The sequence below is a fragment of the Chaetodon trifascialis genome, chromosome 11, assembly GCF_039877785.1.
Source record: "Chaetodon trifascialis isolate fChaTrf1 chromosome 11, fChaTrf1.hap1, whole genome shotgun sequence".
Lineage (NCBI taxonomy): Eukaryota > Metazoa > Chordata > Actinopteri > Chaetodontiformes > Chaetodontidae > Chaetodon > Chaetodon trifascialis.
In genome coordinates, this window is record NC_092066.1 from 17,297,142 (window position 1) to 17,322,637 (window position 25,496).

Genomic DNA, 25,496 nt, shown 5'->3' on the forward strand with positions numbered 1-25,496 from the left:
TAGAGGTGCCGCATTCAATTGTTTCTTTGACACACGGGCCGAGTGAGGAGTGATATGGCGTCGACAAGCCGGTGCGTAGTCACTTCGACCAAATATAATACCTCTTCCTTTTTCATATGTGGCTCTCAATGTAATTTTGTTAAAGCTACCGATTTAGACATGGCGAGAGATACTAGTACTAGTGTAAAAATATCACGCCCTTCTTTGCGTCGTTAGGTGTTCGGTGTATTGTGATAGCAGCTAGTTAGCTAGCTAGCTTATTGGATGTTGCCAGAAGTCACCATCTGTATCGCCGTTACACTCTCAAACCTTTGTGCTGGCGCTCAGTAGCTTTAGGTGATTGTCACAATAACGTGTCTTCATACCGTTAACTTATTTTGCCGCCGTTTTAGTTCTTCAAGGTAGGCTTTAGTTTACGTTACTAGCGGTGGAAATTGAAACTAATGCTAACGCACGTCATTACGTATTGTCAACTGTAAACACATCCAAATGTTTTCTGTGCAGCTTGCCTCAAGTTACATTTAACCTTTACTCAACATGCACGTTAGTCAGCCGAAGCTTCTCTGAAGTTCAATACACGATAAAACATTTTGGCTTTAGGTGGACACGCTGCTTACAAGTGTCTTGCCTCTAATTATATTGTAACCACTGTCACTTTGGAGAAATGTTATTGTGATCAGTATGGAAATGGAAAGGAAAAATTGGAAAATGGAAGTGTTGAATAATGTTGGCCCTGATTTGACGCCCAGTAATTACAACATCTGTCTCGCTTTCGCTGCATCATCGTTAGGTTTTACTCATAGATGGGTTTGGTCTCAGATTCAAAACATACCTGTTACTGTTAAAGTAAGACGATACCTCTGACTATTAATGGACTAATCAATGAGCCCATCAGAACATAAGTCATTATATATAATTGCATAGTTAATCCTGGGGTGTTGGACAAGCCAATTAAGCATTTTGCAGACATCACTCAGAGAAACTCATAGTTTTCACACCATTTTATATCATAGACTAAACAGTCAAGGTAACAATTGGCAGAATAATTACCTAGAATATATGAGTAGTTTCTTTCTTTTTTTATGTTTGGCTAATGTATTTATAGTTTGATTGTCCTTTATGTCTGCATTGGCATGTTGACATTGCCCAAGCCAGCTTCAGCCACCTTTGTGCTCTGTCTGCTTGGCCCATCAGTTGGATCAATACGCCTATTATAACATACAGCAGTCACTCTGCAGGATGTGTTGTGGAAGAATATTCTGTCAGGTATTTCATCTCAGCAACAAGAGGGTTAAAATAACGTGGCAGTGTAAAACTATGTAACTTTGTTTTTGAAGTTTCCTCCTGAGGGTATGAGAACGGGAATTAACTCAGCTGTTTTCATTTGTTTTTCATTTATTCTTGTGAGTGATCTTTTACCAGTCATACTCTGCTAGCAGCTTGACTCTTCATTACTTTGTGTTGTTTTGTTGCTGTAAATTGTGTTTTGTGTCCTGAATTTATTGTGAACTCTCTATCTACTCCACCCCATGTTTGTCTAATTTTCCTCTTTTTTTCCTCTTTAATTTTTCTCGTTGTTTTGCCGCCTTTTGAGCACTTTGATCACTTCACTGTTGTTCTGCTTCTGTAGCGGAGATGTTCTCGCCCTTCCCAGAGTTCAGTGTCCCAACCACCCTGATGCCATACTGGTGGAGGACTACAGAGCGGGGGACATGGTTTGCCCTGAATGTGGCCTTGTAGTAGGTCAGTATATACAATATGAATGCATGCACTTTTGCGTTTGAAGAGCTTTTTGTGTCAGAAGACATCCTTCCTTTCCATTTTGGTTTCCTGTTTCTTCGTCTCTTCTTCAGTCACTGAACTCTGTCACAGTCAGATAATGAAATTCATGCACACACACTAAGGTTGCTCAGCACGCGTCTTCCTGGACCTGTTTGTTTGGTTTTATTCTACATCTGCATGTGAACATCATCTGAGTTGATAGGCTGAACAAAGGCACAAGTGTGAAGCTGAAACCTGGAAAAGTAAGCCAAGGTAAACATAGTTCTCTGTAATGCTATTTAACCTGCATCTTGATAATAATCTGCAGGATCTAGCAGCACTGCAAGTCTTCCCCAGTGTGTTGTGTTTAACATATTTAGAATTTTGTCATGCAGAGGAGAGATTTTGACATCTCTGCTGACAAGACTTATTTCACCACCCCAGTATAATAGAGGCAAATATGATTGTTGCAGGTTTTTACCATATAAAACTACACCTTAGCACACTCAATAGGGTCTTATTCCTGAGACAAAATCTGTATTATTTTGGACAATCCACAGGTGTCACTGTGGACAGTTTTGTTTCATTTGCTATCATACTTAAAGTAGAAAATAATCTCTGTAATTTAAGTGATCTGACTCTTCAGCCAGACAAGAATAATAAGCACAATATGAAGAAACACCTGTGTACGTTCATTGTTTGGCTGTTAAGATCCAAAATGATTTTTGTGTAGTAGATGTAGTAAAAATGCAGGAAAAGAAATTAACGTCTTTTGAACCAATGCTGAACAGTTTGTTATTTACTGAACCTATTCAACCTCTCATTCATCACCAAGGCATATGCAAGCACAGATATAAAGTGTATGAAGCAAAAAACCCTTTTGACATGTGACGCAGACTATAAGACAAAGCTGTGAGAGAACACAGAGTTCTGCTCTAATGAGCCCCCTGAGCACAGACCGGGTCAGATGGGAGACGAGAGGCTCCAGCCGCTCTCTGATGCAAGCTAAAGTGCCCTCAGTTCCTGCTCCCTTCGGTTCAGCCGGCCTCTAAGGAGATAAATGTCACTTTGCCTCTAGATATTAGAAAGGCTGATGGATGGTCGAAAAAAAGAAAGTCTTAACAGGATTAAAATATGAGAAATCTAATCCTCAACCCTGCTACGAGGTTCCAAGAACAGACAGCTGGAAGAAAATTATGGCCAGACAATATGCCCTACCTTTGTCACAGCTATTGTCTTCTTAACATTTCAGCTTTGATGCAGTTGAGTGACTGAACATTTGCTTAGCTCACATATTATTATTTATTTCTGCCTCACAATATACGGTGATAAGAAAATAAGAAGGAAGAGAGGACAGAGATGATGTGTAAAAATGCTTCAGAGCTACATCTATCTCATTTTCATTCTTACTATATATTTATTCTATTTATTTATTTTATCGAATACAGTAGTTTTCCTGTACATGTGTATGCATTTTTAAAAGTGTTTTTCTCAGCTACCTCATGCCATCTGTCCATCTATGCATCCTGACATCAGTGGCATGTGTACAGGGACACACTCCTACCAACAATGTAATGGTATTATGAGTAGGATTTGTTGGCTGTGGTTTGTAAACACAACATTCAAAGTTGGCCCCTTCTCCCCGGCTCAACGGCTCCTCTCGGATGCGTGCTGCTTACGATCTGGCGGCTGGTGGCCATGTTTGTATAGAGTCCCGCCCTCACAACCTGTGTGCTGTTATTGTCTTGGGGCAGAGCGCCATTGCACGAAAGTTGGCGCCTAGAAATATAATGAATATTTACAGCATTTTGAGACTTTGACATCATCAGAAACACAAATGAACCATACATTGAAATAAGCGTAAATGTTGCAACCGAGAATCAACAGTACCATGTAAAGCTTGTTGCTCTTGTGCCACCTTTTTTGCTTTTTATGCGTCTTATTTATTTTAGATTGTACCAACCATTTCTCCTCAGGTGACCGTGTAATTGACGTAGGCTCAGAGTGGAGGACGTTTTCCAATGAGAAAGCCCTCAAAGATCCATCCAGAGTGGGAGATGCCCAGAACCCTCTGCTTAATGGAGGCGATCTGACCACCATGATCAGCAAGGTGAGAGATGGTTTTGCCCAGTGTTCAAAATGAGCCCTGCTGTGTGCTTTCTGTTCAGAATTACAGTTCTTCCAAGATGTTGGGATTTACAGCAACTATCATACCTGTGTTCAGATGTAGACATTTATATTAAAGTTAGCTCATACACATTTCTGTACTGAGTTTGGTTCCAACAGTGACGCAGAAACTGTCACTGTTTAGTTGAATCTGCTGCAATCACAATAAACCACATCCACAAAGTTATTATGTCTTCTCTTGAAATACAAGAATGCTAAATATTACTGATAAACATCCACTGTTTCCACCAGGGAACCGGCGCAGCTAGTTTTGATGAATTTGGTAACTCCAAGTACCAGAACCGGCGGACCATGAGCAGCTCTGACAGGGCCATGCTTAACGCCTTTAAAGAGATCAGCACCATGGCAGATCGCATCAACCTGCCAAGGAACATCATCGTAAGTTTCTAAAAAGGCCCAAATGTGATTCTGTGATGTGATTTCAGAAAGATTCTCCCACAGCAGGTGCAACGGACCAAACAAATACTAGAGGCAAAAACAGCCGTGTAGGCGCGCTCTACCTGCTTTGGTTCAGACACAACCAGCATTTAGTGAGCAGGCAACTCTGCTAAGAATGTAAACTGTACTTTTGACAGAGCAATGGAAAGTGCGCATGTGTGGGAAAAACATATTGAGCAAGACAAATAAAACTTAACTTTCTGTGGTAGTTGTGTAATTCTCTGGTATGTCATTGAAGTGTGTGGAAACTACAGTGCAGGCTGGAGTCTGCTAAAGTTGCCAAACACACAAACCTGTCTCACTGGAAGTTGTTATAGGTTGGTTGGGGACATGGTCATGTCAGTGTCTTCTGTATGAAAGGGATGTGCAAGGCCTGTGGTTTTGTTGCATTAAGTCAAAGTTTTTATGTCATTGGCCCCTTCAGAAGCTGAAAAACATTCACGTCCCCCACCCCACAATGTTTATGAGTCATTAACAATGATAGAGAAGGCAATGAATAAACAAGGATCCAAGCTGAATTTGTGAAGATGGAGACAAAGACCTTTACTGGGAGGATGCAAACAGTGTGTTTGCTGTAAATGATGGTTTTGTCTTGCAGGACAGAACAAACAACTTATTCAAGCAGGTTTATGAACAGAAGAGCCTGAAGGGCCGAGCCAATGATGCCATCGCGTCAGCCTGTCTCTACATCGCCTGCAGACAAGAGGGTGTACCCAGAACATTTAAAGGTCAGAATGAGTCTTTTTCTTGTCTGATGCTGTCTGCCATATTATCAAGTCACGGCTGCTCTTGAGGAATGATTGGTGGCACAAAATCCAAACAGACTGAGGTACTCTTTAAAGCTGCTAACAGGTAACTGAGTCTCTTTATTCAAATTCAGGATTTTGTTAGAGGAGGAATATGACAACAGACAATCTGAACTTCATTCATACGTTAAAAAATGACATTCGACCCTCACTGAAACAAAGTGTGCTGCATATCCTCTCAGTTCACCTTCGCTGTATCGTCTGACTGGTTTTCAGAGAGTGCAGAAAGAAATTCTGGATATGTGATGGTGTTATGTTGATATTCTTTGAAAATTGCTCTCTCCTTTTCCTGGAAGAGGTACAGACACAAAATCCCTTAAGTGTTTCTCAGTGGGATTTAATCTGCGGCGTGCAATTTGCCACCATTTACTGAAGTCAATTAGATTCCTGTCCCTATGGTTTCAAAGAAGAAAACATCCCATTTATAGATGTAAAGGTGCACAACTGCTGCACTTAGTTACAGTAGAGATTCAGCAAGGAAAGAAAAAAGCTGAAACAGACTCAGTTCCTTCGCTGCACTCCATCTAAACCAGCTTCTTCCTCTGAATCCCCCCCAGAGATCTGTGCTGTCTCTCGAATCTCCAAGAAAGAGATTGGCAGGTGCTTCAAGCTGATCTTGAAGGCGCTGGAGACGAGTGTGGACCTCATCACCACTGGAGACTTCATGTCCCGCTTCTGCTCAAACCTGGGCTTACCCAAACAGGTGCAGATGGCTGCCACCTTCATCGCCAGGAAAGCCGTGGAGCTCGACCTGGTGCCTGGCAGGAGCCCCATCTCGGTGGCTGCAGCAGCCATCTACATGGCCTCCCAGGCATCCGCAGAGAAGAAGACACAGAAAGGTGAGTGATAATGCTCTAAGAATACTATCCATAGCCAAATGTTGTGTGGAGACCAGAGGTGGAGGAGGTTTTCTGGTCGTATGATTGAGTTATACTCACATATGCTGGTAGTAGAGGTCTTTGTTGGTCAAACATCATTGGAAAATCTACTGAAACCTGGTGCGCATAAATTATAAACAGCAGGATAATTAGACCTGATCCAAAGTGTAGTTGACCCTCAAAGAGAAGGAGAACACCAGTGCAGGCAGCAGCATGGTGCTGCACCATTTAATGATCAGCAGCTGTCAAACAGAGCAGTCATTTTTCCCAGCACGTCACCATGTCTGCCTCAAAAGACACATTTTTCTCCTGTGATGACACTGAAACAGTCCAGCCGTGAGTCCACCGGGGTTTCAGATATGCTGACTCACAGAACCGGGACGCTTATTAGACCGAATAGAATTTGGACCAGGACTGTCTCTGATACCAGTACATAGAACAATATTGCCCATTAAAGTAAAAGTGTGAATCCTCATAAAAGTAAAAGTATTAAGATGTAGGTGAAGTTAAAATATATATTCCTTTACACCTGTGATTGAGCCAAACAGCAGAGAAAAGGGTAAAGCTGAGTCGACATCATGTCTGAAGACTGTCTCTTCAGCCAGCCCTCCACCCTGTGTTCCTGAGGAGGACAGTGGTGTCCCTCCAGCTCCACATCTGATGCATTTTCCTGAATAGATAAAAAAAAAAGTAGATTGTTGCCCTTTTATTTTAATTTCACTCTGTAGTTTCGAGCTGCACAAACTGCTCCAGTCATTGTTTTTAAAACGCAGCAGGTTTCAGAGTGTGTACGATTCATGAGCTGAACCTGGTCTCTGGTGCTTCCACAGAAATCGGAGACATCGCCGGTGTTGCAGATGTTACGATCAGACAGTCGTACCGTCTCATATACCCGCGCGCCGCAGAACTCTTCCCTTCAGACTTCAAATTTGACACACCTGTCGACAAGCTGCCACAACTGTGAAAACGACTCTCTCTCCACGCTGATGTTTTTCTGCTGTACTTACAGGATTGTATTCTTTAATTAAAATCATATTTGTGTTGGATTTGGAAGATTTCTCTTGGACTCCTAATACTTCAAGCCGTTTTGTCAAGGCGCTCTCACAGGATTAAAACGGACACATTCCAGCGCTTAAACATTTTGCAGACTGTACTTACAGTATTTCATTTGAGTGTATATACTGTATCATGTATATATGTCCAAGTGGGAAAATGTAACTGATGCTTGCAATTTTAGGCTGGTTTCATACTGTATACATAAAACTTTGTTTTTGTAGAAAAATGACCAGGTTCTATTTTGTTAGTTTGTTTGAATTGTTTCAAGTAATTTAAAAAAATAAACGATTTTCATTAAAGCATGGTAATCAGCTCATGGTTTGGATAACATTTGTCAACATAAAACCTTTTTGTACTATACCTGTCTATTCTAGATCGTCTTCCAGGGAAACCCTGCCGTCCTCTTGGTGAACACTTCAACACATTAAAACTTTGAAATAGTGAAAGTAGTGTCAGAGGTAGAAATGAGAGCAAAGCCACTATTACAAATGTTTAATTTGTGCATTCATGATGGGCAACAAACGACTGCAGAAATGCCTTTTTTTTTTCTTTCTTTCTTTTTTTTTTTTTTTACACCGGGCTGAACAGCGACAGTTGTGTAACGAGTGTTGGTGTACCATCCATTAAGTTTTCACCTGTCCTGGCAATGACATGCACAAGCAAAGGATATAAAAAAAACAAAACTGTACAATCTATTTTCATCATTAAGAAACGTAGATAATTAAAAACTATTGATAAAATTAGTGCTTTCAGCTTAATTGTGTACATACAGTATGTATATATAACATACCCTGCCCTCCCCTGTAGTGATTCATATCGACAGGCCTCCAACATTTGAGTCGGTTTATATACTATATAAACATGCAAACTGACAAAGTCATCAGCTGGTTCCACTGAAACGTTCAACTGATCACAGAACAGTGTGGGAAGCATTTTAATGGCATTTTGACAAACCTAAAATAACTGAGTTTAGTATGTTCCCCACAAACAGCTCAGCACTGGAGGTCTGCGCTACACGCTATCGCTTCACCTGTCATCGGGCGCACTGTCAGTTCATCAATCTTTTTTTGTTTTAAACCTTTAAGAATTGCTTGCTGCTTCGACGGGGACAAGATGAGTTTGGTTTTGGTAGCTTTAACTGTGCGACTCATTTTAGTGTTTTCACTGAGGTAAGAAGAAAAAGGCTGTCAGGTCCACCACAACCAGCCGTTCACTGAGAAATAACCCCCCCAAAATAAAAACCTGAAATCCAGCTGAACTCAGCTCTGAAAAAATAATTTAATGTCATGGTTTGATTCCACTGCTCTAAAAGATACGGCAGCACCAATCAGCTCTTAGAGCCTCAGAACTGAGTTCAGCTGAACCTCAACCTACTGAGCCACTAGAGGGCATCAGACTGAAAAAAATCTGAAATATTTTGCATCATTTCCAAATGAAACTAAGTGAAAGTCGTTCATTTAACAGCTTAAGCAGCCTGTAACACAGCATGCACTGCTGTTTAGTATCTGAGGGTTGTTGAACTTTCAGGTGAGCACAATGAGGTTGAAACGCAGGTTGTGGATAAAAACTGGGCCCCTACATGAAAAGAAATGTAGTGTGAAGACTCTTACTTGGATTTCAAGTCAAGAAGCAGCAGTAGTAGTCAAGATGTTTGTTGTCGCTGACCGTTCAGTGATTGATGCTTTTCAAATGCACCGAACACCAGTTTCAGACGTGATGGTGGCAGAAATGTCGAACTTTACAGTGAGATAAAAATGTCCTTAAGCTATGGCGAGGGCTTTGCAATTAAAGACACACGACAATAAAATACGACTGAATATAATCTGTACACATCAAAAAGATGAAGACAGTGACACTGAATAACGTGATTGTGATGTTGCCGTCTTCTCAGAGTTCATATGAAAAACATTCTCAGTGGTCAGACAATGGACATGACGACAACGCGCAGGAGGACGAAGCATCCCTCCTCCTTCGCTCTCCAACAACAGAGTTTCATTTTGTTTTCTTTTTCCTTAACAAAAGAAAAAAAGTTCTTCATGTGGATTAAAAAAATAGGTGGTCGGTCCTCAGGAGTTTCTTCTCAATGGCACAGAGCGTCTGGCCGGAGGCTCGGGGAGCCCCGTTCCCTGCTCCTCCTCAACATGTTGGCCAAGGAAGAAAAGTTTTAAAATGATGTGAGCTACAGTCATTGCTGTGTTGGTTGGTTCACAGTGTGTGTGTGTGCATATGTGTGTGTGTGCATGTGTGTGTGATGGGGGTCCGGTGAAGCTAACACCAGTCAGCGATGTAATCAAAGTCAGAGAACATGTTCTGCTCGTCTGAGTTCAGCGCTCGGGGTTCCCTGGGCGGGGTTAAGATCGGAGCCTCTGAGGTAAATTCATCATCGAAGTTGCTGACGTCGTTGGAGCCCTGAATGGTCGGCACGAACGGCGGCTTCACCTTTTTGGCCAACAGTCCGTTCCAATCCATGTTCTGCCAGGAAACAGGCAGAGGGGGTCACATTAGTGTTCATTTTCTTGAAGGTATAGTTCCATATTTTGGGAAATGAGCTCATTTGCATTAGAGGAAAAGACTGACACCATTCACATATCTGTCCTTAAAATATGAGCCAGCATCCTGCTAACTTAGCTTAGCATAAAGACATGAAACAGCTAGCATGGCTCAGTCAACAAAACAAGTACGCAAATGAAGAAATGAAAAGAAAAAAAAAATCCACCTGCCACCACCTCTAAAGCTCACTGATTAAAATGTCAGTTTGTTCCTTACCCTGAAGAATAGATGTTTCTTAACCTCCTCTGCATCCCTTTCTCCTGCTCCCAGCCGTCGTTCTGGACTCCTCCTCAAAAGCTGTGCACAAGGAGAAGCACAAAATATGAAACACACACACCTGGACACACACTTCCCATTCACTGGACAAACTGCTCTTATTGGTTTCTCAGTTTTATTCTGAATCTGCTCATTTCCGACTGAATTTTTTGCTCTCGGTCCATCTACACACCCTCCTCATGATTGAGATGGCCTCGGTGGAGAGGAACCGTGGGTAACGGACTTCATCATTGACGATGCTGTCAAACACCTCCTCCTCATCGTCACCTGGGAAGGGCGACTGAAAAGAGACGAGACAAGATGAAAAAGATGAATAAAAAGACAAAAGCTGCTGAATATGAATCACTGATCAGCATGAATCAAAAGCCTTTATTGATCCCCGAGGGGAAATTGTTGGAACATGCACTAACCTCCCCGACCAGCATCTCAAAGATAAGGACGCCCAGGCCCCACCAGTCCACAGCGCGAGTGTACGACGTCTCAGTCAAAACCTCAGGGGCCAAAAACTCCGGTGTGCCACAAAATGTGCTGGTGCGGTCCCTGAAACCCATTCCTGCAAGCAACACAGACGCTGTTCAAGAAAGCACCAGCCTCACCCCCAAACAATGTGCTGTCTGTCTTTTAATCCAGGTTTGAATGTTCCTGTTTCATCTTGAGATATGAAGCCTTCAGTAATAATGCGTTTTCCATTTTTACCTTCTTTGCAAAGCCCAAAGTCAGCAATCTTTACATATCCCTCAGTATCCAGGAGCAGGTTATCCAGCTTCAAATCTCTGCAGGTTCAAAAAGAAAAATCAGACAAAAAAGCCTTTTGAAAGCTGCTGAATGACTTAACATTACTCCAACTGCTTACCTGTACACAATCTTATGGTCATGTAGGAACTGTAATCCCAATACGACGCAGGCTGCATAAAATCTGCAATGGTACAAAACATCCAGTAGATTAGATCAGCATACACTGAAGATGTAAAAGCCAGTTCTTTCAAAATCCCTAACAACAGCTGCTTCACATGCCCCTGCAAATAGCCCTCGACACGTCAATCACAGGCAGGAGGCAAAGCTGTGGTCACTCACACGGCCCTGGGCTCAGAGAAAACATCAGCATGGATGTGCATCATCAGGTCGCCTCCCGCCGCGTACTCCATGACAAAACACACGTGCTCCTGCGTCTGGAAGCATGCGAACAGGTTGACCAGGAACGGGTGGCGGACGCTGTTGACCGTTTCGAAAATCCTCTTCTCGCACATCAGACTGGCAAAGAGCGGAGGAGACGGCGTGAGTTCCAACTAACTGAAGCTGGATGCATATCAACACCCGACTGCTCCTCAAAATATAAGCTCAAGACGTTTACCTGTCCACCTCATCTCGAGCCACAATGTCTCCTTTCTTCAGAGCCTTGATAGCAAACATCTCCCCTGTGCTTTTATATTCTGCTAACAACACCTGAGGAGGGGAGGAGAAAATACATTTCAGCTTTCCGCCCGGCTTGTTCTGTTGGCACTACAACTGGAACAATTAGTTAGAATTAAGAAAATTAACTGGCGACTATTTGTATAACATACAAATAAAGGTATATTGAATTGAACTGAACATACTGATCAACTAATTTACAGATGCAGCCGTGTGCCAGGTGATCAAATGAAACGCACCTTTCCAAAGTGACCACGTCCCAGGACTGCCACACATTTGAAGTCTTGGAGACTGAAGTGGAACTGCTCTTCTTCCCTGGAAAAGGATCAGTGTTTAGACGAGCATCCATTATGAGTTAAATATAGAGAGAGCTGCATGAAGCCTGCAGCTTGAACACAGAAGCAGCCTGCAGCAGACGACGGGACAGTTCACCTCACAGGCGTGAGGATTCAAAGGCAGGGGGCAGCGTTTCCCCCATGTTTCTATTTCACCTCCGCTGTGTGCTTGCATGTCAGGACACTACAAGTGAACAGACCTTGAAAGGTGTCAAGAACTGGAAACACATAAACAACGGCAGTGGCAGGATGCCACAAAGAAGAAAAGCCCACAGCTCTCCTACCTTATCTCCGTGTCTTTCTGGATGGCGGTGAGCTCCAGGTCCGGATGCTGGATCTCCTGCTCTGCCACTCTATCCAGGTCTGGCTTCACCGCTATGCTGTTTCTCTTGTTCAAGAAGTCGAATGAGGCGAGTGCATCCTGCACAGAGGGACCACGGAGCCATTTTTAGCCCTTTTTTTTTGTTACTGGAGACGTACAGTTACATCTGTGTGTCTTAATAATATTCGCAAATATGCTTTAGCCTTTGATCATCGCAGCATAATAAGATCTGCATGACTGTATTCATCTGCAGGGACACATTCATAATAGAGACTTTGATTTTTTATTTTTTTTTTTTTAATTAAATCAACTGTATACAAAAATTCAAAATTTAGTCCAACAAATCTTGTGCTTATTACTCGACTGGACTCTTCTTTGTTTTCGTACAGGCCCGCTAACGACCACAGGTGACAAACACAGTGAGCTAATACTGGGAAAGGTCTTGTTTGAAGTTTTGTTTTTTAATAGCATGGCTGACATAAGACTTTCTTTAGAGGTAATGACCGTCTGACTTCATTTGGGGATTGATGCTGCAGATTATGAATGTTCTGTGTGTTCTCTGTTTTTTTATTCGCCTTTTAGAAGCTTTTTTATGTGATTTCTCAAATGCTCTGCACAGGCTTTTCTTGTCTGACTGGCTGCAGTCTTTAGACATTTACAGGAATGGTTTCTTGCTTTAAACTGAAAGGAGATCTTAATGAAGGACTCACTAATCACCGTCTTCCATCTGTTATCACATCAGCTCACTGCTGCCTCGTCAACAATACCAATGATTCCTAGAACACCGTACCTGTACTTCCTCCTTGTTGGGCATCTTATCCTGCACCAGAGGTTCTCGGACGTTGTCGGGTGCTGGGTAGTGTTTGGGTCCCGGGGTGGGCTCTTTGTCGAAGTCCAACTTGGTGACCAGTGGGTCGCTGCATATGGGCAGAGGTACATAACTGTGTATAATTACATCTGCATATCCTGAGTCCATGTATGTGTGAGCATGTGTGTTTGAGTACCTGCTGGGTGTTGGTGAACCGGGAAGGCTGCTGGGCCCGGTCTCAGCCGCCTGCGGGCTGAAGGAGTTGGTGCTGACGGTCGGTATGGCTCTTCTCACCAGGCGGCCCCAGGTGGCAATGTTGATGTTCATCTGAGGGGCTCGCAGGAAGGTTTTACCTGAGAGACAGAAGAAGAGGAGAGGATGAAGAGCAAAGGGGCAGTGATGTTTGTCAAGGACAGGAAGAATCAACAGGAGGAGAAAAACAAGTAAATATTACAAAATGATCTCATTTTCTTTACAGAGCAAGTAAGATGAGTATCGTATTCAGTGAATCCACAATATTAACATCAGATCCACCATCCAAGCCTCTTCTGACAAATGTGTGTCTCTGTGATCATAATAACACGCCTTGAAAAAGAGTGAGGTCATGCTGACTCACCTTGCTGCTTTGAGAAAATCTTCTTTTGTCTTTGCAGCTTTGGTCTTCTCTCAATGACAGGATTGAAAAATGTTACCTGAGCAAGACAAAAGAAAAATTAGACAACAAAGAAAACGGCTAAAACAGATCTAAGTGAACGTGTTCACATTTCACACTTTTTATTCTTGCTTAGTGTATTTTAAATTCCTGTCCATTACAGCTACCAGGAGCTGCTTCAATGTGGCCTGACCAATGACTGTGTGTGTGTGTGTGTGTGTGTGTGTGTGTGTGTGTGTGTGTGTGTACCTCAGCAAACAACATCCCCTGTGGCTCCAGGTACAGACACATCCCATGGCGCTGGTTGTCCAGGAAGTCCTCCAGCCGCAGGAACTTGACAGCGCAGAGCGAACGCCAGTCACGCCAGTACACCGAGATCTCCAGCTCACGAGACTGCAGGACGGACACACACGCACAAACACACACGCGCCCGCACACCAAACAGATGTGAAACACACCAACCGTGTTGTCCGAGTCAACAGCATAGATGTAGGTCAAGGGCAGAAGTGTGTGTGTGTGTGTGTGTGTGTGTGTGTGTGTGTGTGTGTGTGTGTGTGTGTGTGTGTTACCCGGTCCAGCTCCAATGTAAACTTCTGGTCCCAGGCCTGGTTGCTGACCGATCTCCAGCTCGTCTGGCCGACCACCGTGTTGTCCAGCTTCAACACTGCGCTGATCTCATCTGAGGACACAGAGACACGTTCGCTGTTAAAGTGCTGATGATTCAAATAATGTCCTGATTGAGACTAGAATTCAGTCGACATTACAGACAAGGTCGTTTTGTTGGACAATCCACAAGGTCCATCATGGTCTAGCTGCGCTTTTTATCAACACATCGTAAGAGGTCAGGTGTACTTACTGGAGAGCTCCTCGCTCTTTGTCAGGTTCCGCGAGCTCACACCGCGGTTTCGGTTCGCTCGGCTAATGAAGGATGAGCGCGTCTCGCTGGGGCTCCAGCCGGGCAGTGGGACTGATGCGGCTTTGGAACGACCTGGGACATTTTCCAGAAGGTCCTGACAGCCCATGAGCCTGACGTCTAGTGTGCCTGGAAGAGAGATGATACACATCCATATATCACATGATGTGTCAGTGTGTGCCTCACTGTGCACTGCAGGCATCATGTCACACGTGTATAAGTTGAATATTTGACAGAGTTTGGCTTCCAAAGTATTTGTGATGTCACAGTCATGCTCACATGACAGCCTCTTAAAATCAGGTTTTTAATTAGCACAGACAGACTTTCCACCTTCAGCAGCTGCACAGTGAATCTCAAACACTCAACTGAAGAAGATATCATCTCAAGCAATCAATGTTCTACCAATAACCATCAATAACCATCATCATAAAGACCGTGTCTTTTGTCCAGTCACCTGTGAGTGCGGCCGGCTTAGTCACGGTGCTGTACTGGTTCTGTGTGGAGATGATGCTGGATCTGGGACTGAGGGCTGGCGAGGAGAGCAGTGACAGCTCTTCCACGATGCTGTTGCTACGAGGGTGGTTCTTAGGCAACTCGTTGAGACGTTGCTCCAAGGAATATCGCAGGAGGTCGAGCTTTTGGCTGGACTCGTTAAAACGAGCCTGGGCCTGGAGAGAGAGGGGAAGGAAGGAAGGAAGGAAGGAAGCACAGGGGAAGCAGAGCAGGGTGGGAGGAAAGGAAATAAGTCGAAGTGGAAAAGGATGGAAAGAGAGAGAAACATCAATTACATGGCCCATTTTACTTAAGCAGAGCACAGCAGCAGTGCAGAGATCAGTTCCATTTAAAGCCTGAACCTGCATCAGGTCTAAAGTGACGAGGATCTGGTTCCATATCTAACACATGCCAACACAAACATCTACCTCTGAGTGGGCTTTTTTTTCTGTGACTTTTCCCGAGCCCAGGAGCTTCATGACGTTCTTGGCTCCTTCGGCCACAGCAGACTCTATCTTGGCATGGTGACACAGCTCCTCCACCCGCAGGTCCAACGGGCTGATGATGGGCTTGTCTGTAGGACATTGAAGGACACGATTCTTCAGTTTATGAGATAGTTTGGAAGACCTTGAGGCATTTTCTCCTCAAAAGTCATGCTCTAGTCACGATCACAGTGTCAGTGAAGGCTCACCCATCACGTCATTATTCTCGAAGCTCAGCTCGCTGGTCTGGCTGGCCTTGAGGATCTGCATCCTGATGAACTCGATCTTCGTCTTGCTGTCCTGAAGCATCTGCTGGGCAGTCGCTAGCAACTTACGATCCTAGGAACAAAATTAGACATGAAACAATCACCAAATACTGCCTTATCAACTCGTGTTGATATAAACAGAACAAATAATTGCATCAAAGTGTCTTCTAAAATAAATAAATAAGTAAAATAAATGGACTTTAGATGACACTTTTTTGTTGTGACATGTGACATAAGCAGCCAAGATGCCAGTTCATGCCCTTAATTGGAGCTAAAGAATGAGTGACCACATGGAAAATCTTATTCATCGCAAACGAAGGTGGAATCTTGTGTGTTGTAATTGATGAACCTCTAATACGTGCAAATACACACACACACGCATGCACACACAGTGGAGTAAGCAAACTCCACCCAGAATTCCACTCAAGTTTAATCCTGGTTGTTGATGGCGCCGTGCACAGGAAAGACCTCTGTCCAGCAGGCATTTCCTCTCTGACATCAGGACAGGACTATTTCCAACTGGAAGGTGCCTCTGCGTGTCTCTCTGTCTGACCTTGGGAAGGTCGCTTACAAAACACTGTGACCTCCCGTGGTCAGACAGACGGTGGGGGTCATGTGGCAGTTTTCTTTAACTGTACTACAGTTACACAGTCTGGCTCCATGGATACTTCTTTAAAATTAGACATGAGTTTTCATAACGTAATACCGATCTAGAACTCTTCGTTCTTTAATTTTAAAACTGGGCACATATCAGCAGACATTTCCATTAGACAACTTTGAGAACATGTGGGGAGTCCATACTGGTGAGTTTGAACATTAGTTCAAAATTTAGGAAAAATTCAAATTACACCTGACATATCCATGAACCACATGATGAAGAGCAGAAGTATATCACTGGCAAAGGAGAGATGATGCGGTTGAAATCCTACACTACACTAACTGTCTACTACAAAGCGGCTTCAATTACTACTGACAGACACGGGAGTCAAGCTGAGCATGAGCAGCTCTCAGTGCTCCAGCTGTTATTAGTCCTGGTGACTTACACACACCACCCAGCTAAATTATAGTTTTTCTCTCTCTGGGCATTAGAGGAGCCACAAGGACCATAAGAGCTTTGTGAACAAACAGTGGCGCAACATGACACATCGTATGTGTCAGCGCCTTCTCATGTTTCCTCCTCCCCTACAGTGAAGCTGTAAAAGCCAATATGTACGAATCACTCTACCATCTGCACACTGGAAACTGGTTTTCATGCTGGGAATGAGCCTGCTCACTCCAGTTTTCAAGTGATTTTGCCCACGGTAGCCTCTAAAAAAGACTTGAGTAAAGTTTTGAAACTAAACAATCAGCACTGGTGATTATGAGTCTGGAAATCCTTTCCAGCCCGTGGTACATAATACAAGCCTGTCCTGTGGTCTCTGGCTTTGTCCTCAGTCGACAAGACATGCACCAAGATTAATTACCAAGACTTAAAAGAAAACCAGCCTTAAAGTAAGTAAATAGGTGGGTCCTGATCTTGGTGCTTTTAGGGGTACTGACAGAGTTGCACTGGTAGTAGAGTACCTATTCACATTCAACAACATCAATATTTTCAGGTAATTAATTAGCTAGCTAGATAAAAGTTGTTGGTAGAAACAAGTGGCCTTTTTCACCATCTTGGCTGACATTACCTTAGCATTTTTTTTAGTGTTAATGCCAATGCTCAGCCACTGACTGCGTCTGAACTTGCTGAAACAGTGAATGAGATTAATATGTCGGAAACCTTAGCATGAAAAAACACAGTACTTACATTAACAACTATTTATGGGGAAATAAAGAGTACACAAGCACCACAGTAGTGATGACAACAAAAACAGCATAATCACGTGTACTTCCTTTAAGGCACACTACAGTGTTCTCATGCTATGCCCTGGTGGAGGGACAGGGAAGAGGTTTTGTTTTGTGTGGTGTATATAAGGATCTAAATAAATAACAATGTTTATACCGAGGAGAGTGGGTTACCTTTTCATGACTGAAATCACATTTTTTTTTCACTATGATATGGTTACTATTTACAATGGTAACAAAAGAAAGACTTGTGTGTCACGTAATCCCAGTTAAACAGAATCAGAATGCTAAAGTGAATGAAGCCTGATTCAGTGTTGTGGTGACTTCTGTTACTCCTGTTGATCATTTTTCCTGTGTTAGGCCCAAAAAACTATTCAAATCAAACAAGGGAAAAAAATCTTTGTGAGCACACAACTATGGCAAGTGATTCAAAGCTGAATCAAAAGGTTGACTGTAAACTGTGACAGTAAACTGATGAGTGGTCGTAATTTTTCGGCTCATCTTCATTTTCTTCCAAATAAGTTTGGCTGGCATGAGGGTTTGTTTAAAACCTTCACGATTGTCTGACTGATGGAGTTTCTTCCCCTGTTTGGTTTCGTTTTGGTGATACTAGGTGAGAACAGAAGACCCAGCAGACATGAAACTGGCATTTTCCTTTAAATAGAGCTCAACTGATATGTGTGACTTTATGCATTTGGCAGCCTGACAAGAACCAGCTTAAACCTGAATGTCAGGTGTACACCCCCGCTTCCTTCTGAATCCTACCTTGGAGGGCCCGTTGGAGTACATGAGAATCATGTTTTCAGCACCCTGTTTGACCTTGAGCTCGATGTCATTCTGTCTTTTCAGGGCGGCCAGGCGGCTGCTGCTGGTGCACATTCTTGCCTCACTGTTGGGGGTATCTGGGGTCAAAGGGCATTCTGGGTAAAGACAAAAGAAAAGTACAATTTACCACCTTCTGGCCCTTTGGAAACGACCACAGATATATGACATTGTGCTACTGGAGTTTGTCACAAATATAAACCAACTGTAAATAGTAACACAGTATGCATGTGTTGTTTTTTTTGCTGCCAGCCACTTTAAAGTTAGCTGAACAGTCCTGCAGAACAGCAGAATGACCTATAACTTTGCTTCCAAAACACATCAGTTTGCAACAGTAGATGCATAATGTACCCAGAAAAGGCTGCTGTTTATGATTTGATGAGGTTTTGCTAGAACAAGACTACAACTGGCTCACTCTCTTGACACAGAGAGCAGAAAAGTAGGATTTGAGATCAATAAATGTTGTCAGAGTGAGACTTCAGATTGCATTTGATGTCTCCCTCACACAGCTTTTGGGCTCCATCATGCAGACCCAGAAAACAAAATTATTTGATTGCACCACATCAAAAGGTGAACCCACAGCGCACAAATATCCACCCTGACTTGAGTTTGATTTGGTATGATGCTTTGATATTCAGGAAGTATAATACAAAGCCAATCACATTGGCTCACGCAGTCTTTTCAAACTTCAACAGCAGAGGCAAACCCTGCAGCCATCTCTATTCTGAGTAACTGGAAAAAAAAACAAAAACAAGTGTGAACTTGCAGAGAACTACTAGAACTGCAGTGACAATGTGTATGCAAATGTGTGTGTAAACACAAATGACAACGATACATCCACAATATCATTATTATTATTTTAACACTGCTTTCTGGCCCTAAAAGCAGCTGACACACGCACGCACGCACGCACACACGCACACACACAAAGTAAAAATGAAAATAAGCATTTTCTATCTCCCGAGCTGGACCACAGTTCTGGGCAATGAGCTCACTGTTTGTTGTGTTTTTTTTGTCATGTCTGGACTCGAAAGGTGCAGTGAAAACCCCTCCCCACACTGATTATTGCAGCAAAGCACAAAACATTCTCTTGCTCACACTCACACACACACACACACACACACACACACACACACACACACACACACACACACACACACACACACACACACACACACACACACACACACACACACACACACACACACACACACACACACACACACAGGTGAGGTGGGCAAAAAAACCTGCCTGACTTCTCCTGACTTGACTTGCAAGTTCAGTTACAGAGTCTCTGGTGTCATTCAAGGAACTCCTCTTAGAAAGATCCCTACGAGTAGACTCAGAAAGAAGTGCCGCATCTGACACACAAACAGTAGCTCAGTAAGTATAGTAGTGAAAGTTTTTTAGCTCAATTGTCTTCTTTTCTTTATAAAGGCCCGCCATTAAAAAGTTCATGACAAGCTCCAAGACGTAAAAAACAAAAAAGGTGTCTCAAATCCAGCAAGTGAGCTCGACTGGCATTACCTAAAATAACAGCAGTGAGGAAAATCAGTTATTAGACGCTGCCAAACACAGATAACAATAACCAGCAGGCGGGTCTGTGATTCATTCACTCTGAGTGTTTCATCAAAACAGTGTCTAAAAATTCCTTTGAACACCTGCGGGATATAGGCAAAAAGGAAGCATGTGATTCTTTGAACTGAACGTCCAAATGATTCATCTAATGACCCTTAATAAGCTGAGAGAGCATCATCGCTGAGGTTTCTGTTAAGAGGCAGGAGGGGTGGATGTTAGACTTCCTGGGGCAACCCTCTCGTGTGTACACACACACACACACACACACACACACACACACACACACACACACACACACACACACACACACACACACACACACACACACACACACACACACACACACACAGTGAGAGAGGGAGGGGAAGACGAGAAAAACACAGTGGACACTTGAAGATTCTCATCCAAACCACGTCTGTAGAAAAGCCTGTGCAGCAAGGTGAGAAATTAACACAGGCTTGGGGCAAAACTGACATAAGCATTTGTGTAATCAACATTGCACAACAAGAGTCATAGTGATTAAATTAAGATCATGTTAAGTCAGCGTCATGACAACGTAGTTTGTGAAAATGACAAAGGCACACGTGCCAAAGTGCAGCGCCTGTCATCCAGTCTACATTTGGGGCTTTCCTCTCTGCGTGGGGAGTGCAGTTTGGTCAAGGTCACATCAATTCAAGGAGCCCCCCTCCCCTCTCTCCCCTCTCCTTCAGCCCACACTGGGCTGGAGGACAAGATACTGAGCTACTGAATAGCTGCAGGGCTGATGTCACTGCTGGACAGCTGACAAGGGGAACCCTCCCTCAGATTAGTCTAGAAGGCAGTGAGAAACATGCTAACAATACTCTCTAAACAATTACATCATGATTTGCAGAAGTGGACCTAAAGCTGGCATGGGTGTTTGTCACAGATATGATACGATGAGCGGAAGGAAAGCAGACTAGACATGTATTCAAGTCCCTTTCAGAATGAGATCATATGTGACAGAGGGACCTGACTGCTGACCCTGCAGCAGAGCTGCTGCTGCTGCTGTTCCCAGACGGTGCCTGAGTGCAAGTCGGTCCATTTCTGGCCTCAGCTGACTGCCGGAGAAAAACCAGAGCCCCCTCAACTTTCTCCTGGAACAAAAACACATTCTGGCTGTCCGTAGAGGCAGAGCAGCTCCTTCCTACTAATTCAGGAAACAAGTGCTATGTCTTGCAGATTCAAGAGCTACAACGTATTTCAACAAGTCGTCTCATGACAGTAGAGCTGAGCTGCCCTCAGTCGTCTCTCCATCATTTTGCGATGGCCAGCGACATTCCACAGCCATCGTGTCACTTAAAAAGAAAGCCCTTGTTCATCAGATAGAGAGTCACTGAGTCAGGCTAAATTTGTTCCCACTTAAGATAACCATTTACCAAGACAACCTCCCTTCCCTCCCCCAGCGCACACACGCACACCCCTCCTCATCGACTTCCTAATGTCAACTGAACCGGGGGGATGTGATGGTAACAGGCAGACAAATACCATTCCTTCTCTTCCTGAATTCACCCAGACACCCGCCACCAACAAATACTACATCAGACAACTACGGTCACAAAACTATATTGAAGCCACTCCACTGTTGTGGTTAACTCTCTCCAAATTCCATTGTAGTCAACAACCGCACAGGAGCAGGCTTTCAACAGCCACGGAGGGGAACAATCGACAGCTCATTGTAACCGTCGGAGGAATGTGGAATGCAACAATGTCAGCCTCTGGAGAGTGAGTCACCTCCAAACACTGAATGTGCTCTGTGTGTTCGAGTGTTCAGATAGGTGCTGCTCTGACACAGCGCTGGCAGAATTATTTACACAGTGATAGTCCACATTTCCGAAAAAAACAGCATACTTTGGAGAGAATGCTAAAGAGATAATGATGATATTTTATTTAGAAAGCATGAAGTCTTTTCAACATTTTAAGAAAGATCAATGTATTATTTTTGTTTTGTACAATTTTAGAGTGAAAAAGGGAAATGGGAACAATGCAAAACGTTTGGCCGCCCCGAGAGATCTGAGCTTTTTATCAAGGTCGTAGCCCTTAATTAGCTTGTTAGGACCATGGCTTGTTCACAATCGTGGTCAGGAAAGGCCAAGTGATGCAAATCTCAAAATTCTCCTCAAACCTTGTCCCAACAATAAACAGCCATAGGCTCCTCTAAGCAGCTGCCTAGCACTCAAAAATTAAAATAATTGATGCCTACAAAGAAGCCAGAGAAGACTACAAGAAGACAGCAAAGCATTCTCAGGACTCTGCTTCCTCAGTGTGTAATGTTATTAAGAAATGACAGTTAATGGCAGGAACAGTGGAGGTCAAGTTGAGGTCGAGAAGACCCAGCAAAGAGAACTGTTCGTAGGATTGCTAGAAAGGCAAATCAGAGCCCCTATTCGACTGCAAAATACCTTCAAAAAGATTTAGCAGACTTTGGAGGGGTGGTGAACTGTTCTGCTGTTCTGTTTGCACCTGTGCAAATATGACCTTCATGGGGGGTTCATCAGAAGATATATATATATATATATATATATATATATGATATATGGGGGGGGGGCTATATCTAGATATAGACACACGTCACAGTGCAAATATTGTGCTGCCTGTCTCAGCTGACTCATTTTGCTTGAAACACCAATAAAAATGTGGTAAAATCACCCAACCCTACAATTCAATGCTTAGATACAAAGAACATGGAGCTGACTTAAAAGCACACTCAGCCACAACAATACACTTGTAAGGACGTTGAGTTTAGCATAGCATTATCTCATGTCAACATCTTCACTGCTTGGTTAATGTTTACTGAACTGTCTGAAGCTACATCTCGGGAGTGTTTCTGTTGTTACCTAGCAGTTCTTCAGGGTCTTTCACCACAATGTGGGCGTTGAGCTCTTGCAGCTCCTGGTGAAGCTCCTCAACCTTCTTGTTGGACTTTTTCAGCATGTTGTCAACATAAGCCAAGCTCTTCTTGTCTGTGGTGACCTGAGGAGAGGAGATAGAAGGAGATTTGACCAAACATATCTAATAATTCACTAGTAATGGGGGGTAGAGATGGAAAACTGGATGGGTTTTGTCAAGTGTTTGTCAGCTTAGCCTTGAAGACTACAAACTGGAGTGTGAAAGACAAAATATGCTGTTGGTTGCACTACAGGAAATGCAGAATGCAGTGGGTCTGAAGACTGATCCACACTAGGGACTAAAAGACCAAATATCTCAGAGTAACAGACCTAGATTATAGAAGCGAATACTAACTTATAATACTAAAGAGTACCCTTTAGAGAGAGACTGTGATTTTACCTTTCGCAGGTTCTCGGCGCCTTCTTTGATCTTCAGCTCCTTGCGGATCTCGCGGCGGATCTGCTCCTTGATCTCGTCCAGCTTCTGTTGGACCATGGTGTCGGACAGGTCCAAGTTGTGTCCTAGACCCAGTCGTTCTGCCACCAGCTGGCCCCTGGCATCCCCCTGAAGGAAGACAGCAGAGGAGGAGGGAAAAAGAGGAGATGAGAGGAAGAAAGTAATTTATAGGAGGTCACAGAGGGAGGAGTAGGAAGAGGAAAATGGGATAGCAGAGAGAGCGGAGGAGAGGACACCGAGAGGTCAGTGACTCCGTCAACAAATAGGCCGTGCATTCCCTTTGAGCAGCGTTTAACCAACAGGACTTATCAATATCCACTGTCAGAACAAAAAGCCCTGCTCCAACCTGCAATGTTTCTAAACAGCTGAAGCTATTGCCTCATAAACACATGCAATTTGTCATGAGTGCAGTTTATGACAGCAGGCAGGAAGCCATAAAGACAGAGGAGGAGTTAAGAGTTTCATGGCAGCACTGAGGCTCTGAAAATCACAAACTTTGTGTGAAATCTGAGCCATCTGATCCTGAGCACCATGTGATCAATACTAATTTGTATAATGTTCTACTTTGAAGATATTTGAAATGAATGCATCTGATGTTTTCATGACTTAAATGCACTTAAAATATCTTGTGACCAAACATGAGGTTCAGAGGTTCAACACAGGCTGCCTGGCCTCAGCATCCTGAGGTTACCACAGTGTAGTGATGTGTTTTGAACTTGAGCTGCTATGTGTGTGTGGTGTATTCACTGCAGCTGCCAGTCAACATTTACCTGCATCCTTAAAGCTGCCACCTTAACTAAAGAGGGATTAGAGGCCACTTCCTGAAAGGCTTCGGCTTTAAAGTTCATCATGAATAGAATGGCGTACTGGTGACGTTCCACTCGTTGATCACAGCATGATGTCTGTGACTATCTGAGTGACTGTGAATAATCAGTTTTTTCCGTTTCATTGTACACATCATCAGCCTGAAGTGCTGTGCTTTGAACACATTTTCAGATTTTAAATTTGAAGATAGGTAGCATAAACTTGTATGTTTCTAACAACATTTCATTTTAACCTATAAGTCAAACAGGCCAAATTACAAACCCAAATATTAAGGCCTGCCCTCATGTCGGTAAGGATAATTGCTCACCTATAGTACCTATACATACACATGGTCACACCTGTGAAAAATATTCTAAATTGTCAAGGTAAACCAGAACCCGCTGCCCTATGAAAGCCACTGAAACCGTGCCTGAGTGTAAGCATGTGTAAATCAGCTTATTCCATTCATAAAACCAGGGTGTAATGAGATGTGGAACACAGCACATCACCACTCTGTGACTGCCACGAAATCTCTGTCTTGTTGCATTCAAGCGTCATGACTTTACTAATAAACTTTACTTTAACAGAGAAACAGTCAAACCAAACACTGTGTAACATTTAGGCCTAAAGCAATTAGCTTCAATTTAATGGGCAACTGCTAAAATTACAACTGCCTGAAGAGAGGGTCGTAAAGAGACGGATCAAGACAACAAGAGACAAGGCTTTACTAATCTTTGTGTCTTACCATAACTTCATCGGCATCAGCCACCTCCATCCCGAGATCAGTTGAACCAACCCGTCCACGCATGTTCTGCTGACCAGCTAAACTATCACTACATGAGCTGAAATTCTGCTGCTTACAAGGATGATATCCTCCGCCACAGAGGTAAGGCTACACCGTAGCTGGCAGAGGCTCTGTCCAAAACCACACTCATTCACTTCTCTAGTATCCAACTTTCTCCAGCTCTTACTTGTTCTGTGCTTTCCTTCTCACACAGACCATTGACATCAACAGGGAAGATAAACCGTCTGCACAGCGACAGCCAAATCCCTCTTAGCGTCTAACGCTGTGAGGTCAGAGCAGCCCAGAATGGGACCTAATCTCACTCCAGGGAGAGAACTGTGTCTAAAATTAACCCACGTTAAAAACACAACACTGGCAGTCCATTGTGGCCTTCCCCCTGGAAAGCAACTTGTGTGGTGTAGGACAAGCTCTGACACCTGAAAACTGTTAAGAGGGTTAAAACACAGTAAGAGTGGTGTTCAAGTCTCATTAGGAATGACCCTGCAAAGATTTCATGGTAAGACACAACAAAGTGAAGCACCATATAGGCTGTACTGTCCTTTATTCATGCTACAGTTTCACAGAAAATATAGGGTTCCCATAATGTTGGATTTCAGAGGTTGGCCACCTCATCTCAAACAAAGACCACATCCACCCTCTCTCCAAGAGGACAGGCCATATTTCAC

At 43.4% G+C, this 25,496-nt stretch overlaps 2 protein-coding genes across 3 annotated transcripts in view; one reads left to right on the forward strand and one right to left on the reverse strand.

Annotated features, from left to right (window-relative positions):
- On the forward strand, window positions 1–7,862 carry gtf2b (general transcription factor IIB). Its single transcript, XM_070973881.1, has 7 exons — window positions 1–71; window positions 1,631–1,743; window positions 3,738–3,871; window positions 4,180–4,326; window positions 4,985–5,114; window positions 5,750–6,031; window positions 6,901–7,862. Exons 1-7 carry the CDS (start codon window positions 55–57, stop codon window positions 7,032–7,034), a joined length of 957 nt encoding a protein of 318 aa, XP_070829982.1. The 5' UTR covers window positions 1–54; the 3' UTR covers window positions 7,035–7,862.
- The window catches only part of pkn2a (protein kinase N2a), a 22,240-nt gene continuing 4,347 nt past the window's right edge, over window positions 7,604–25,496 (reverse strand). Inside the window, exons 1-23 of one of the 2 annotated variants that reach the window (XM_070973872.1) lie at window positions 24,772–25,027; window positions 23,166–23,330; window positions 22,715–22,850; window positions 18,225–18,379; window positions 15,576–15,705; window positions 15,313–15,458; window positions 14,847–15,060; window positions 14,336–14,521; window positions 14,049–14,158; window positions 13,729–13,872; window positions 13,444–13,519; window positions 13,024–13,180; window positions 12,810–12,936; window positions 11,982–12,118; window positions 11,602–11,677; window positions 11,304–11,395; window positions 11,027–11,203; window positions 10,806–10,868; window positions 10,649–10,725; window positions 10,363–10,505; window positions 10,125–10,232; window positions 9,893–9,973; window positions 7,604–9,598 (exon numbers count right to left, since the gene is read on the reverse strand). In XM_070973872.1, coding sequence (XP_070829973.1) covers window positions 9,395–9,598; window positions 9,893–9,973; window positions 10,125–10,232; window positions 10,363–10,505; window positions 10,649–10,725; window positions 10,806–10,868; window positions 11,027–11,203; window positions 11,304–11,395; window positions 11,602–11,677; window positions 11,982–12,118; window positions 12,810–12,936; window positions 13,024–13,180; window positions 13,444–13,519; window positions 13,729–13,872; window positions 14,049–14,158; window positions 14,336–14,521; window positions 14,847–15,060; window positions 15,313–15,458; window positions 15,576–15,705; window positions 18,225–18,379; window positions 22,715–22,850; window positions 23,166–23,330; window positions 24,772–24,834 — 2,967 coding nt within the window. In that variant the 5' untranslated portion in view covers window positions 24,835–25,027 and the 3' untranslated portion in view covers window positions 7,604–9,394. Of the gene's footprint in view, window positions 9,599–9,892; window positions 9,974–10,124; window positions 10,233–10,362; window positions 10,506–10,648; window positions 10,726–10,805; window positions 10,869–11,026; window positions 11,204–11,303; window positions 11,396–11,601; window positions 11,678–11,981; window positions 12,119–12,809; window positions 12,937–13,023; window positions 13,181–13,443; window positions 13,520–13,728; window positions 13,873–14,048; window positions 14,159–14,335; window positions 14,522–14,846; window positions 15,061–15,312; window positions 15,459–15,575; window positions 15,706–18,224; window positions 18,380–22,714; window positions 22,851–23,165; window positions 23,331–24,771; window positions 25,028–25,496 lie in introns of those variants that run through there. The other variant, XM_070973874.1, reaches the window with a different exon arrangement.